Source organism: Acipenser ruthenus, chromosome 2 (assembly GCF_902713425.1).
Source record: "Acipenser ruthenus chromosome 2, fAciRut3.2 maternal haplotype, whole genome shotgun sequence".
NCBI classification, from domain to species: domain Eukaryota; kingdom Metazoa; phylum Chordata; class Actinopteri; order Acipenseriformes; family Acipenseridae; genus Acipenser; species Acipenser ruthenus.
Genome location: NC_081190.1, coordinates 13,241,329 through 13,258,092, shown reverse-complemented (window position 1 = coordinate 13,258,092; position 16,764 = coordinate 13,241,329). Strand labels below are relative to the sequence as shown.

Sequence of the window (16,764 nt, the reverse complement as noted above, 5' to 3'; positions counted from 1 at the left end):
TGCTGTATCCCCCTGTCATTAATCTCATCAACACAGTCCTTCCTTATCATATTCTTGTCCAGGTGATACCAGCAGCACTGTATCTGCTCTGTGCTACACTGTTTCCAAATCGGCCCAAGGCAGCAGCCTGCATGCTCTGGAGTCTGGGTCGGATTTCAAGTCCAGGGGAATGAGCAGTGAGAACCGTGTGGTCTTCGGGCCGGGGGTGAGCATGTCCACCTGTGATGTGAAGCTGATAGACGACAGCGAGTACGAAGGGGCAGAGGAGTTTGAGCTCGTCCTCGCGGACGCCTCGGACAATGCGCGGTTGGGTGGCGTGGCCAATGCCAAGGTGATGATTGATGGTCCCAACGATGCCTCCACAGTGTTCCTGGGGAATGCTTCTTTTACATTCAGTGAGGATGCAGGTAAATATCAGAACACTGCCGAATCCATTACCCCTGGTAAAACATGTAGTTTCCATGGTAACATTTAACCCCCTCCTGTAGTCAAAATAATTCCACTTGCATTCTCCCTCTAGTGTAGCTCAGGTTTTGTTGGCTTGACTTTTATTTTGAGTAGCCCTGGAGCTAATATTAATTATTTACATTTTTGAAAATAAAATGCACCCAATAAAGCTACATTCAGTTAGTGTTGTGAATGGTTTTGTACTAACGGGCTGTATTAAATATGGTAACACCAGGGAAGCTACAATGGCGTGACATTAGGTAGATTAGTACTATACTTGTATTATTTTCATCTTTTTACATACCAATGGCATCAGAGTAGTATGGACCAATTCACATTGGCAGTCCTCAACGCAATGTTATCATATCTGTACACAGTGCAATATTTTTTCAAATGCGTTGTGTTGTCCATGCTGGTCATAGTGTGCCCTGCTGGTAGTTCTGCTAGGTTTTTTGTCAGGTAATATGCAAATGTTTTTTTTTTCTTTCTTTCTGTAACAGTAGAGGAGCTCAGGTTCACACTTTAACACCAGCTAGCACTTGTATACAGAACTGAGACAGGAAGAACAACTACAAGAAGACTTTCTATTCTGTTATCCAGCTAAGTGATTTGTGTCTGAATTTATATATTAAAATGTAATTGCAATTTTCTTTTTAGGCACCATTGAAATTCCTGTTTTAAGACATGGCAGCGACCTTTCAACTGTGACCTCAGTTTGGTGCGCCACCCGACCATCCGATCCCGCGTCCGCCACCCCGGGAGTGGACTACATCCCCAGCTCCAAGAAGGTGGAGTTCAGGCCTGGGAAAACTGAAGAGGTGAGGCCCCCTGCTGGTGCACCCTCCTGCCCTTTCGCGAGCTGCTCCAGAGGCTCATACTGCTAGTGGCTGCACCTTCATTGCAGGAGGATACCAGTACATTGAATGTTGCTGGTATAAGATTCTTTTATTGTTTCAGAAGGTGGCTTAGCTGAAAATGAATCCCTTGAATTATGTAAATTTGTAGAGATGTGTAAGCATGTATAGTTTGTATGTTGTGCTGCATAACATTTTATTAGGTCCTATTCATGAAACTTTCATTCACAATGTATTTTTTTTTTATTATTAAATCTTGATAGAGTTTTGAAACAGGAGCAACAATTATAAAAAGTATGTATAGTAATTCATCAAAATGAAAGTTAACGTGTTCATGAAGAAGACCAATGGCTTATTAAGCAGTTCCATAACTCAGAATGTTTGAGGCCACGAGGAGCACTGTTCATAAGTTCTCCTTAAATTGTATGATACAGACTGTGCAATTATCTCTGCAGGTCTGTAGTCTGACTATACTGGATGACACTCAGAATCCCACCATTGAAGGCACAGAGTCTTTTGTGGTGTTCCTCAGCTCAGCGCAGGGGGCTGAACTCACCAAACCTTTCCAGGCTACTGTCGTCATCACAGACACATTCCAGGATGGTAGGCTAAGAGTCACGCATATTATTCACTGTCTCAAGCGCACTGTCTAGGAAATACATGAGAGAGAAACACCTCATTGCACAAATACCCAGACCAAGTTTAAGGCTAGTTAAGGTCTTCACTGTTTTGTACAATTGCATAACAATCCATGTCAAGTTTTTTCCACCCCAAATAGTAGGTTCGTGAGCAGGAGAAGTACAAAAAATATCTTCAGCCGTTGGATTAGAGATTCATATTTTTATAAATTATTTTTTATTATTCTATGAATGTGTTGATATATATATATATATATATATATATATATATATATATATATATATATATATAGTATGCATTATTACTGATGTGTCTTTTCTTCAGTTCCCAGCATGCAGTTTGGTAAAGATGTGTATTCAGTGAAGGAGAATGAAGGAGTCTTGAGCATTCCTGTTATCCGCACTGGAGACCTGACATTCGAGTCTTCTGTGAGGTGTTACACCAGGATGCAGTCTGCTATGGTGATGGATGACTTTGAGGAGAGGAGGAACTCAGATGATTCTCGAATTACTTTCCTCAAAGGAGAAAAGGTAAAATTATTATTACTTGTACTGTCAGTCCTGGTTCAAATCACGTTGACGTTGTTCTGCTGCCGATGGATATGAACATGGTCAATAAATCTCTATGAATGGACAGCAGTAACGGTTCTTCAGCCCTAGCAGAGCTTCAGGCTAACCCATTATTGTCCTGGGCACTAGTAGGTTTTCCCACCCCTTCATATTTTATCATACATAACACATAGCTAAAGTAATAAAGCACAAATGTGACGTGGGTAAAACTGTTGATTTTCTTCCAGGTGAAGAACTGCACTGTTCTTATAAATGACGACTCTGTGTTTGAACCAGAGGAGCAGTTCCAGGTTTACCTCAGCAACCCCCTTGGAAACCACTGGAGTGGAGCCAGAGTCGGCAAAAATGAAGTGGCCACCATCACCATCACCAATGATGAGGACGGTAAGCTCTGGAACCTAAAAAGTGTAAAACAAAAACTGCTGCAATCTTATTCAAACTGTCTTTCTCTCATTCATATATATATATATATATATATATATATATATATATATATATATATATATACATCTCCTCACATCAGCACCAACCATTGAATTTGAGGAGCCGACGTACCAGGTGCGAGAGCCGCCGGGTCCAGACGGCATTGCAATTCTGAACATCAAAGTGATCAGGAAGGGAGACCAGAACCGGACTTCGAAGGTTCGCTGCAGCACCAGAGACGGGTCAGCCCAGTCTGGAGTCGACTACAATCCCAAGAGCAGGGTGCTCAAATTCAGCCCTGGTCAGTGTGCTATCTGGTTAAAACACAGTGCAAATCAAAAAGAATACAACTTGTAATGGGAATGGTAAAAACTCCTTTCAAAACCCTTCAACTTTATGCACTCAGGATTTTAGTCTTTGCTATTTTGTTTATCTGATAAGCAGACTCACAAACGAAAACAGTTTTGCATCTGATTTACAAATGAATGCAAATCTTTTTTTGTGGATAACTAAATATGACCCTGTGCAACTGCTGTATGTTCTGCAGGCATTGACCACATCCTCTTTAATGTGGAAATTCTGTCCAATGAGGACAGGGAGTGGCACGAGTCGTTCTCATTGGTCCTGGGCCCTGATGACCCAGTGGAAGCAGTGCTGGGAGAAATCACCACGGCAACAGTGACTATTCTGGACCAGGAGGCAGCAGGGAGTCTTATACTGCCAGCTCTGCCAATTGTAAGTCATAACGGTAAAAGTTTAAGATACACATTTTAAACACGTTTATAAAAATGGAAGTATCTTTTTTTAAAAAATATGTATTTTCCAGAAATAGTATGTAAATTTGAATGAATCTTACACATTATGACTTAATTCTTACTTTTAAATTGTAATATTTACCTTTTATAAATCCTAGTTAACATTGCCACCTAGTGGCTGAATGTTGTATGTTTGGTTCCTTTCTTATATTTATAAGTAGGGGTTGAGGTTTTGGGGTTTTATTTTTGATCACATTTGATCACATAAAGTCCCTTTAAACTAATTTGAGCTGATTCTGTTTCCTAATTAAACAGAGCTGTTCATTATAAAACAATGTCACTTGTTTTTACCTTCATATCTTGACCGGATCAGAACAGAAAATAGGAGGCACTTTTTTACACAGAGAATTGTGAGGGTCTGGAACAAACTCCCCAGTAATGTTGTTGAAGCTGACACCCTGGGATCCTTCAAGAAGCTGCTTGATGAGATTCTGGGATCAATAAGCTACTAACAACCAAATGAGCAAGATGGGCTGAATGGCCTCCTCTCGTTTGTAAACTTTCTTATGTTCTTATGTTCTAATTACTCATCCTTGATCCTAATTGCATTTCATTCTTGCAGTCGCCTCATTTATCGTTGTACTTTTCTTATTTTCACTCGTTTAACAGAGTTGTCCTGACAGATTTTCTTTTCAGCATAAAATATTCAGGACGGCATGTACACTGATAGCAAGTCCATCATTTAAAATGTCTTTGATTTGTAGCAAAGAAAAAAAATAAATCTTAAACCCAGTTTGCAATGAATAGTTTTCTATTTATTAGGATGCAGAGACAGCTTAACAACAACTAATTAACATTTAAATGGAGCTAGAGATTTGGAAAATAAAAAACGAAAGGTTCAAGCCTTATTTATAAGACAGCTTATTTTGTTCTGGTAGACGGCAGAATCACCAGTTTTGTTCCTTTACAGGTGGTTTCCTTGTCCGACTATGATCATGTTCAAGAGGTGACCAAGGAGGGCAGTAAGAAGACTCCATCCCCCGGCTACCCGCTGGTCTGTGTGACCCCTTGTGACCCACACTACCCCAAGTACTCTGTAATGAAGGAGCGCTGCGACGAAGCTGGAATTAACCAGTCATTGATCCGCTTTAGCTGGGAAGTGGCTGCTCCCACTGACATCAATGGAGCTAGATCACCTTTTGAGACTGTGACTGACAATACCCCATACACCAGCATCAACCACATGGTCAGTAAAGAGCATTATTACTGCCATTCAGTGCTGCTGAGAGCCTGATGTAGAACTGTTAATCAAACGGCCGTGTTTCTATTTTTATGTGCTAAGACTTACAAGCTATTTCTATTTAAGATCTCTTTTTATTGACCATTAGTATTGTAATGTTATAAAAACAAGCAAGAAAAACGAGTATCAGTGTGTTGATGTATCTTTCAACAGGTGAGAGACACAGAGCAGTAACTATACATCTTCCTGCAAGTTTCTTATTATCTTTATACCATTTCAACTTTCCTCTCTGACAATACAGTCCTTTGCCTTTGCACTTGCTTTAAAATAGGACCTTCTGTTGTGAATTATTCAGCTTTAATGAAAGGTGCACTGTTGATTGAAACCTGCTGTATTATAATAGGTGACAATCTCCTTAGCCTTTTTCAAATGTAACGTTCTACAGACAGCAAGTTAGGTGCTGCACCATTGCTGTTTGAGCCAAAAGTGAATTGCTTCAGATTTGCTACACTTGCTCAGGTCCCGCTTTTTAAATCTGCAGGTCCTGGACAGTGTTTACTTCAGCCGTCGTTTCCATGTGCGTTGCGTGGCCAAGGCTGTTGACAATACAGGCCATGTGGGCACTCCTTTGAGAAGCAGCATTGTCACTATTGGAACAGAGGGCTCAATCTGCCACACTCCAGTAGTGGCAGGCACAGCACGGGGCTACCAGGCACAGTCCTTCATAGCAACACTCAAATACCTGGACGTCAAACACAAAGAGCATCCAAACAGGTAGCCTGCCAAAGGGGTGATTATCATCTAAAGTTAAATTAGTCAATCATTCATTCATTCATTCATTCATTCATTATGGGTTGAATAAAGTAACTTTTTTATTGGGGAAAAAAAAAAGTTTAGGAAACTATACATTCTTAAAATAAATTGACCAATATTTATTGATGTATTATCAAATCAAAACAGTATTGTTCTTTTTGGAATGGTAAGTATAAATTGTGGGCATTTTTTGCAGTATTCAAGGCACTCCAGGCTGTATTTAAAAAATATGCTCACTTTGTTTTTCTAAGAATGTTGCTAAAATCTTTTCATGAGACTAAAAGATTAAGCTTCTAAAAAGTAACCCAAAAACTCCCTTTAAGCTATCGCTAAGAAAATATATAAACCTGGTATAGTTGCACCTTTTCCCTGCTAATATCAGTCTCTGACTGCACATCGGTTCTCATTCCAGGATCCATATTTCAGTGCAGATCCCTCACCAGGATGGCATGCTGCCTCTGATCTCCACCATGCCACTGCATAACCTCAACTTCCTGCTGTCCGAGTCCATCTACAGACAGCAGCACATCTGTTCCAACCTGGTCACCCTTAGAGACCTGGAGGGCATCTCTGGTGAGAGACACATGTCATCTTATTGTTTCATTTTTGTGTTTGTCATCAGGCATTGTTTGTGCTGACTCCGTAAGTGTTTCTCATTCACAATTGCTCTGGACCCTTGCTCCAAATTGTTGTGTAGAAGAATAAGGACAGCACAATACAGTGAGGGAGCAACAATGGCTTTTTGAAGATGGAATGTAGATGCCATCTCAGTCTCGTTTTTTTCACTGTAGGATCAACTAGGTAAGGAAGTGGGTAGTATTTTTAGTTATACAACAATTGTTGAGATTTAATTACTTTTTCATATTCAACATCAGTGCAATACATTAAAAAATGAATACTCCTTTAACGTTTGGGGAGTGCTGTGGTTATTTCACTCATGAAACAATAAACAATTCATTTTGGCCTTCCTCATTTGTGGTACAACTACAGTACTCTGTGAAGGTTCATGATGCATCCTCTATGAATCCTGACTAACTTTCAATATGAAAGACATGACCAAAGCATTTTTTTGGTTTGTTTGGTTTGTGTTTCAGAGACTGGTTTTCTTGATGACGTTTTCTACGACAGTATTTCCCTGGGCCCTGGTTTCGACCGGCCCTATCAGTTTAATCCCAGTGTGCGGGAACCCAAGACCATCCAGCTGTACAAACACCTCAACCTCAAGAGCTGCATCTGGACGTTTGATGCCTACTATGACATGACAGAACTGATCGATGTCTGTGGAGGATCTGTAACGGCTGACTTCCAGGTTCGTACTGCACTGGTCAATATCAAGGGAACATCAGTGAGCACTGCTTTTCTTTTCATTACATTAATTAGATTTGAAATACCTGAATATGGTCACCAGTCACTTAACCCCAGAAAAGGTTATTTTTTTGCAATATTCAAGTTAACGACCATGGCACTTAATTGAGGTTTCGCTGTGCTGTAAAATTGGTTTGTGTCTGTTTAAGAATTTTTGTATGGTTTTCTGTGCATCTATTATTGAGAGGAACCTGATTTTTTTACTGTATCAATTATGGTATTTCATCTTTCACCAGGTGAGAGACTCTGCCCAGTCCTTCCTGACAGTACAGGTTCCACTGTATGTGTCATATATTTATGTGACGGCACCAAGAGGCTGGGCGTCCCTTGAACATCACACAGAGATGGAGTTTTCATTCTTCTACGATACAGTCCTCTGGAGAACAGGTAACCAGTTTTCTAGTGTAGGGTTTAAACCTTGCTTGCCATTTTGATTTACTTAAAGGGTAAAATTAAAAATTCCTTTGGTTCTGCCTCTGACAGACATTATTGTAGGAGGCAGTGTGACCCAACATTATTTTAGTCTTAGGACAGACAGTCAAGAGATACTAGTTATTGTTTATTTATTTTTATTACATATAAATACATGCTATAACCATAACGTTCCTAAAAATAAATCCTGTTAGTGTTAGTTACTGCACACAGAACACAGAATGTCATATGTACAGCAGTAGTGGCAGCGGTTAGGGCTCTGGACTCTTGAATGAAGGTTTGTGGGTTCAGTCCCAGGTGGGGGACACTGCTGCTGTACCCTTGAGCAAGGTACTTTACCTCGATTGCTCCAGTAAAAACCCAACTGTATAAATGGATAATTGTATGTAAAAATAATGTGTAAACAAATAATGTAATTGTATGTAAAAATAATGTGATATCTTGTAACAATTGTAAGTCGCCCTGGATAAGGGCGTCTGCTAAGAAATAAATAATAATAATATGTTTGGTTTCATTCATCGAGACATTTGTGTTCATTGCTTGGTTTTCAAACTAGTTTATAACTGCAATAAATACTTGTATGTCATCTAACCCCATTTTGCCTCATACAGGTATACAGACTGACAGTGTGCTGTCAGCAAGACTTCAGATAATCAGAATCTACATCAGGGAAGACGGCCGTCTTGTCATTGAATTCAAAACTCATGCAAAATTCAGAGGTAAGACATTCCTCCATCCTGAGGATAGTATTTTGTGAGCTTATAGAGTGCATATTTAGAAAAAGTAATTTATTTTTGGCCACTTGAATAGCATACAGTAAAAGAAAAAAAAAACATTAGGTTAATTTTATAGCATTAGGTAAATAAGATTAGCCCGTCTTTCGTGTAAAGATACAATACAGTATTGATCAGGAAACACACAATGCTTATCCCAATTATAGAATATTATTGATATTATATTACAGTGAATATATGGAACGCGCCTTTATTTTTTTGTGTTTTCTTTTGTATTCTTGGGAGGAAGTAGCCGTATTTTGCATAGGAATGTTATTTCCAGCTTGAGGTCTCAGGCTGGTTGCCAGGGATTTTTAATCAGGTGATTGACACACTCTTTAATTATGGTTCCTTCTTGTTAGGTCAGTTTGTGATGGAGCACCACACCCTGCCTGGACAGAAGTCTCAGCTGATGGCCCCTGACCACCTGGGAGGTATTGAGTTTGACCTACAGTTGCTGTGGAGCGCCCAGTCCTTCGATTCCCCGTATCAGCTGTGGAGGGCAACCAGTTCTTACAGCAGGTAAGCTGGAGTTTCTGAAGCGTCCATTAGTGTAATGCTGTTTCTGCTGGCATGACTGTCTTCTCACTGAATACATTGTGTTGTGTTTTGCAGGAAGGACTACTCAGGGGAGTACTCAGTCGTCATCATCCCCTGTACTGTACAGCCCACTCAGCCATGGATCGACCCTGGAGACAAGCCTCTGGCCTGCACAGCGCATGCCCCAGAGAAGTAATTCCGATATTGTTTGGCTTGCAAGTGTTGGGTAGATTCCCTTCAATGAACTGGAAACTGTTTTAATATTGCTCTATTGCTTTGAGAAGAGACCTTATTACTTTGATGTTTGCATCAGTTCTTAAAGTATTACAAAATGCCTATAGAATTTGTTAATGTCTTCCTTAAAAAATAAATTCTCTCTGAACAGATTTTATAAGCTTTTCTGAAATGTCGATGCATTCTTTCCTAAATATTTGTTTCTGCCCATTCTTGTTTAGGTTCCTGGTCCCCATTGCATTCCAGCAGACAAACCGCCCAGTTCCAGTTGTCTATTCTTTAAACACAGAGTTCCAGCTGTGTAACAACGAGAAGATCTTCATGATGGACCCAGCCACAGCAGAAATGTCCATGACTGAAATGGATTACAAAGGAGCTTTCTCTATGGGTAACTTAAATAGATGCATCACTTCATTAGAGAAGGCAAAAAGTAAAAAATAGAGCAGGTGGAGCCAGCAGTGCAAGAGTCCTTGGAGAAACAAAGTCCAGGCATATATATTATATAATTGTAATTTCACAGCCACTGCTACTTCAACTGCTAATATCTCATTAACCATTTGAGCTGGCAACTTCATATTTTCAATGTTATGGAAAAGCCTCAGAAAAATCCAACAACAGCCTTCAACCTGCTGTGAGCTAAGATGGTGGCTGACATATTGTGGTCATGTTGTCTTTTGGTTTCCAGATGTTAAAGACCTAAAGCTTTGATTTACTTCATACTGTTAAGAACATTTATTCTGTCATTCTGAAGGTCAAGTTAGATTGTGGGTATTGAACAAACAAATGACCCTTTTGTGGCAGTAAAAGTTCAGAGACCATTTAAGGTAGTGACTTCATATTTGCTGGATGTAGGAGTTGGTGACCTTGACCTCTGACCTAATATGTCTGCCATATTGAGGTCATGTGACTTACATTTCTGGAACAGGGAGCACTTAATGTGTGATACACAGCTGTATTCTTTTATTTTCTTAGTACCTCATCTATGTTTATTCCCCTGGGCATGCTTTGTGTTATCACAAAATAAAAAGCAAATGTCTCGTTTCACATAAGCAATAACAAACAGACTGAATATTGAAGAGAGATGGTCTATGATGAATGGTGTTTTCTGTGTCAGTTTGACAAGCATTTCCATTATTCATAGTACTGTTGTATTTTTTATTTACAATCTCTTCATTTTTTATTCCTTTATTCTCTTACAACAGGTCAGACCCTCTATGGCCGTGTTCTCTGGAATCCTGAACAGAACCTGAACTCTGCCTACAAGCTGCAGCTAGAGAAGGTGTATCTGTGCACTGGCAAAGACGGATACGTGCCTTTCTTCGACCCCACTGGCACTCTTTATAACGAGGGCCCACAGTACGGCTGTATTCAGCCCAACAAGCACCTGAAACACAGGTTCCTCATACTGGTATGTTTAAGACTGTTACTGCATACAGTGGAAGCATTTCAGACAGAGCTGTAGCCACCTTATAAGCGTGATGCACATTTTTGCATGCTAACAAACTTAAGAAATAAAATCAGAAATACAAATGTCAGTAGTAAACTCAAATATGATGTCATATGGCACTGTCAGTCTGATTTTTAACTATTTCTAAACAACTGAGAATCTTGTTTGTTTAGGATCGAAACCAGCCTGAGGTTTGTGACCGGTACTTCCATGACGTTCCCTTCGATGCTAACTTCGCCTCTGACCTGACCGATCTCCACTCCATGACTGAGATGCCTGGAGTGGACGGCTTCACAATGAAGGTTGATGCTCTCTACAAGGTTAGTATAGAGAAGTGCCTTTCTTCATACTGTATTACAATAGTATTTTTATTGCTGTTCTTGAAGACAAGCTAAATGAACGTTGCAGATCAGGCAGTTATTTCATAAAGTCAGGAAGTCAATTTAGAAGTTTATTTCAAAATATGTTGTGTAACACTTGAAAATTAACTGAAAGTTTTGCAGTTATTCAGTTGGTGAAATTTCACATTTAATACTGTATATGTCACATATATCATATTACTTACTGTATACTAATATGCATAGACTACTTAAACAGTGTTTTGGGATCATTTGAACTGAGCTTTTGAGGTGACATCCTGTTCACAGTGGCCTTATTTAGAACTTAAAACTTTACTTGAGTTATTTACCAAACTGCAATGTGTCTTAAATTTTACAGAGCTTTTATTTATTGTTCTTTAAAAGGTGGAGGCCGGCCATCAGTGGTATTTGCAAGTGATCTACGTCATCGGGCCCGAGTCGATTTCGGGGCCCAGGATTCAACGCTCGCTGACGTACCAGCTGAAACGCAGCCGGAGGGATCTGGTGGACAAGAGCGGCCAACTCACCCTGGATGAATCGCTGATCTACGACAACGAGGGGGATCAGGTGAAGAACGGCACCAATATGAAGCCTCTGAGCTTGGAAGTGGAGGCCGCAGCCTCAGCCTCCCAAACAGGCAGCTCCATTGGTGGTGCTGTTGCCGTGGTAACAGTGCTGTTCCTCATCTTCCTGGCCTCTTGCTTCCTGTTCAAAAAATGCCGGAGACAAGGGAAAAAGAAGATGCCCGCCAAAAACCTGGCAGAGGAGTACCCTCTGAACACTAAAGTGGAAGTCTGCCTACGGAATGTGGACCGACTGGAGAAGAACCTCAACAGCAAACACTGCACAGCGAGGAACGTCAATATACTGAATAAAAATGAGGCCTGCAAAGTGAAAGGGGTCAAGGTCAAGCAAGTAAATCTAGAGGTCAAAGTTCATAACAATTTACATGATGGCACAGAAGTTTGATTTTTTTTTTTTTACATTTTTGTAATCTTGTATTTTTTTTTTATTTGTAATAAAACAAATTGTAATTCTTGTATTTTTATATAAATATGGAAAAAGGGAAAAGTAGTGTAAGTGCTGGTCAGCTATGCAGTGTTTTTCACTTCACAACTGAGCTACCTCATCTATGCTATTGACCATCGCCCGATTCTTATCTAGTTTTTTAAGAGCTGATGCACTGATTTTGCATCTTGTCACACTCTATAATTACAATCAAAACTTAAATAAGGAAAAATAAAACAATTTGCAAACGAAAGTATTTTTTGTGCCATAAAAATACAGCTTATAAATCATGAGCTTTTTTTATTCCAAACTTGTTCGTAACCAAACAATGAAAAACAAAAAGTATTTTATATTTTATAGGCATATAAGTGTTACATGATCACGCAGTTATCATTAAGCCTTATGATCTTAGTGTTACATATTTTACACTATAACGTAACACAACCACAAAATATATTAAATAAAACCGGTAGACCAGCACTTTGGGCAGTGACTTTGTTTATAAAGAAAACAATCTCCTGGTAGCTCAGGCACTCTTTGATTATGTTTAGCCTTGACTATATGTTTAATTGCCTATTGGTACGTATTATGTTTGAGACTGTACAGCGACTATATAACCACTATAATTTACACAAGTATTATGCACTCAAGGTGTATGTATGGAACTGGATGAGCTGTGTACATTTTAAAGTGCAATTCCTTGAAGGAGGCAGGTTAGGTGATCCAGGACAAACTGAGGTTCGTATCAGGTGTTTAAATGTGTGTTAATGGTCAAGAGCGTATAACAGGTGTCCAGAAATGTTGGACATAATGGTATAAAAGTCAATTACATAATTTAAAAAATGGGAGCTAGATACATATACTGCTGCATTCAAATACTGTCATTGCCTGAATTCCTTGTTGTTTTTGTAATTTTTTTTTATTGCTAGCACAACCATTGGCCATTTGTATCTTCTATTTAACACCATTGAAAATAACATATCAAAAATATTTTTTAATTGATTATGTCTAGCGGGTCATTAGTTTAGACTACACTCTACTTAATTTAAGAGCTAAACAAAGCAATTTAAATGCAATATATAACAGAGGGAATTCCATTCTGAATCAGAAAAAGGGGGTACTTTTTAATCACTAACAATGGCTGGCTATTAAAAAATAAATCTGGCATTTGCTTGTAGAATCCTTTTTTTTCTTGCAAAGGAATATCAGTTCATGATCATGGCTTTTTTATATATACATTTTTGGATTAATATTATACTGCTCAATGCAGCTGCCATTGTAGGTTGTCTTTCAGGACTCCACATTGTTATCTTGGATTATTTAATATTATTATTACCCATGTATAATGTATTATGTGTTGTACTTTTTATATTTTCATTAGTTAGTATAAAACATGATCTTCATGGTGTGTGCTAAAGTATTATGGTGCTGTGTGAGGAATCATATTGGGAACTGTTGTTATTATTATTATTATTATTATTATTATTTTTATTATTATTATTATTATTATGTATGTGAACCACTGGGACCCCATTTTGAGGGGTGGTGCCATAGCACTGAATTTATTTCTTTTTGTATGAAACCATCAGTGTCATTATTCAACTGCAACCGACCATGCTATTTACAGCAGTGAATCCAGAAATCACAAGAGCAGCTGACTGACTGACTGACTGACTGACTGACTGAATGAATGATCCTCTGTGGTGCTGTCTTCTGTTCATTTTAACAACAACAAAACATGTCATGTTGGCTTTTGATTGTTGAATTACTGAATATGTTTTTACTAATAAAAGTCATGTCACTTACCGTGCATATCTTTGTATAATAATTACCTGTGATACAATTCAGTGTCCCTTTGAATGAAAAAGTCTGCAAAAAAAAATCTGCAAGATGTTTCTTTCAGGGATATGTTGTTTTCATTTGCGTAAGATTTAACATTTAACTAATTTAATTCACAGAACTAAAACAAATATTCTGAAAAGTTCTGAATAGCACATTGAATTATTGCATATACAGTGAAACCTCTCTGTTAAGGTCAGTTAAAGGGCTGGGTGGTCTTAGTATTGACAGTATATCAGTGGAAATCAAAACTTCCATCATTTTACATTTATGTTTTTAGAGAGTTTAAAAAAAAAAACAGTTGGTAGTTTCCAGCATGTTAGATCTATTATACACCCAATTTAATAAAGGTTGGAAACACTTGGGGAAGCAGGTGGTGGCCTTAATACTGAATACAGGTGTGGCCTTTATATTGAGGATGACTGTTCTGAGAGGGCCTTAAGTGAGGCTTTACTGTACTGACTCAGCCAATCAAAGCACCAGATTCACACCTATCCCAGTAAATTGAATGGTCTTGTTTGTGGAACACATTCGATTAGGTATTTTTTTAGTATGGAATTCAAGTCCAGGAAAGTTATGCTAAGATTATAGATTTATTTATTTAAACACAGTATTACTCATTAACTACTGGAATAACCTTCTCAGACTTTAATAGTTTAAAGAGATGTTATCATTTTCATTTTGGTACTGGGATCAACAATACACAATACCCCATCTGAATACATCAGGTTCCAATACCGAACCTACCATGTGTAAAGTATAGCGAGTAACCAACATCGTGCAACATTCATGCAAGGAAATGAATAGGCCCTATTACAGTATCAGCAGCAGGCAAGTTCATACATCACTGTCAGTCTACACAAACAAAAACAACCACTGCTGTTTGCCTGCTTGGAACAGGGATAATATCCTGCCACACCCCTCTTGCTTAAACATACAGGTTACATAGAGGTTTAGTACCTATGCAAATGTGCCACTGCAAAGCCAATGTCACAGACTCTTAATGACTCCACTCACACCTTTGAGATATAAAACCGCTTCTAATTTACCACCTGATGAATTAAAAAACAAAACCTTCTGATATACTGTAGTTCTCTTACAAACAGTAACAGAGCTGCACAATCTATATAATAGATGTTATATATTTAATTGCATGTGCAATGCTGTATACAAAGTTTAAAAGGTTGCTCCATTCAATACAGGAAGGTATTAACCTTGCAGCCCTCTTGTATTAAGGCTACCACAGTGCAGGTTTTGTGCAATGCTTTACTATACTTGTGTTTTCTTTAACATGCCCTCAGCACTCTCACTATGATTTATCTATGCTTTATTAGACTGCTACTGTTGTATACTACAGTAGACTTGTACAAGGACTGTATGTGTTGTCATTAAAAAAGAAAACTCCAATTGTTCTTGTCATCAATAACCTCCTACTGCTGCAGCATGTTCTAAGATAATTATGTCTGTCGGCCTCACAGCGTATCATAGTGGCAAGCAGGCTTTAAAGCAATTGGGTGTAGATAGCTAAACCTGATTAGTGGAATATTAACAAGATGGATTGTCAAAAAATAGACCTCTATTGGGACACTACTTAATAGACCTCTCGGTCATCTCTCTAGTTGGAGAACAATAGCAACATTTGTAGAAATAGCAATCTGTACAATGTGTGTGTGTGTGTGTGTGTGTGTGTGTGTGTGTGTGTGTGTGTGTGTGTGTGTGTGTGTGTGTGTGTGTTAACAAGAGGAGAAAGAAAAAGCAGGGGTGTAAAACAGGCATGCTTGCAGATTTAACCCATTAAGTACCAAATTAATTTCTCTTACTGTGTTTATGTACCGGCAATTTGATACATTTTAAATTAATATTTATTCACAGAAAAATGTCAATCCTTTGTTTTGGCTACAAATGTTTGTGTTCTAATTTGAGGACAGTCAAGGTTGATGTTCCCTTAATCAGACCAGTGAAATGTCACGCCTGCTATGAAGCTCACCATAGACAATTGAGCTTTATCATCGCTGTGGGCAGGAAAACACCAAGAAATTAATCATGTTTAGGCTTCAGTTTCTTATTTTATATTGAGGAGTCATAAAAGCACATACAAGGCTATATTTGCAGAATTAACAGTTACAGTTAGACTTAACAAAATAAGAGTAAGTTATCATAACAGCATAGTTAAAGAGAAAATTAAAATAACAGGTAGATAGATGCCAGTTAAAATTCTCCAAAAAATAACAGTCGTCTAGCTGTCTGACACTTACTGGGTTAAGCAGATTGTGGTTATTAATGTATCCACTCTCTGCTCAATACTGCAGTACAGTACAGTACCTAAGCTTACATAATAACATATTTTAACATCACTCAGCCTGGCTGTGATTCCAGAGTATGCTGCTTTCTTTCTCCAATGTAGACTGATCCCTGGAACCTTAGGAGACCTTCCAGCACCTCAGACTGAAAATGTACTTCCAGAAGGTGGCCACACTTGCTGCCATTGATAAACACACTGGCTGTTGAGTAGGGGTGATATTTTTTTCTAGCTGGGACAAGACATTTAATAGATGTATTAGATGTAACGAGAATTTAAAGGGAGCAAAGTAAAGGCGTCTGCTCCTTTAAATATACACGTTTCTGTGCTTGCAGAATTATCCCCGTATTTTGGTATGTAGTGTGGTATAACTAACAATAAGACATGGCTAATTGTTGTGATGACATTTGTTTGGTAGTAATTTTAAAAAGCAAATACAGTACTGCACGTTGTTCTCAATTTCCCGGCGCGCCTCGGCAAGCAGTGCCCATGCAATACATGCTAACAGGTGTGGTTTGTGCTTTCGGATTAAGCGAGATTTAAAATGAGAATACTTTAACCACCAGTAATAGTGATGTACACGTATACACACAGGTAAGGGCGTATTGAAGAAATGATTCTATTTGCACGGATGGTGCAATCTGAACCAGTTATGGTGTGTCATTTAATCAAACATAAGCAGAAAGATTTATATTACCATCTGACATCATTTCCTTTTGAATATGTAG

The 16,764-nt window shown here is 38.6% G+C and overlaps 1 protein-coding gene across 2 annotated transcripts in view; it reads left to right on the top strand.

Annotated features, from left to right (window-relative positions):
- Positions 1-13,703, top strand: part of LOC117963198 (extracellular matrix organizing protein FRAS1-like) — a 108,591-nt gene extending 94,888 nt beyond the window's left edge. For both annotated transcript variants that reach the window (XM_058989754.1, XM_058989748.1), the window contains 19 exons: positions 63-407; positions 1,105-1,265; positions 1,757-1,904; positions 2,265-2,470; positions 2,737-2,893; positions 3,033-3,233; positions 3,480-3,667; positions 4,658-4,933; positions 5,469-5,701; positions 6,153-6,313; positions 6,835-7,049; positions 7,342-7,492; positions 8,149-8,256; positions 8,673-8,832; positions 8,926-9,042; positions 9,306-9,472; positions 10,287-10,492; positions 10,705-10,851; positions 11,275-13,703. In XM_058989754.1, coding sequence (XP_058845737.1) covers positions 63-407; positions 1,105-1,265; positions 1,757-1,904; positions 2,265-2,470; positions 2,737-2,893; positions 3,033-3,233; positions 3,480-3,667; positions 4,658-4,933; positions 5,469-5,701; positions 6,153-6,313; positions 6,835-7,049; positions 7,342-7,492; positions 8,149-8,256; positions 8,673-8,832; positions 8,926-9,042; positions 9,306-9,472; positions 10,287-10,492; positions 10,705-10,851; positions 11,275-11,859 — 3,932 coding nt within the window. In that variant the 3' untranslated portion in view covers positions 11,860-13,703. The remainder of the gene's footprint in view (positions 1-62; positions 408-1,104; positions 1,266-1,756; positions 1,905-2,264; positions 2,471-2,736; positions 2,894-3,032; positions 3,234-3,479; positions 3,668-4,657; positions 4,934-5,468; positions 5,702-6,152; positions 6,314-6,834; positions 7,050-7,341; positions 7,493-8,148; positions 8,257-8,672; positions 8,833-8,925; positions 9,043-9,305; positions 9,473-10,286; positions 10,493-10,704; positions 10,852-11,274) is intronic.
- The last annotated feature ends 3,061 nt before the right edge of the window (positions 13,704-16,764 follow it).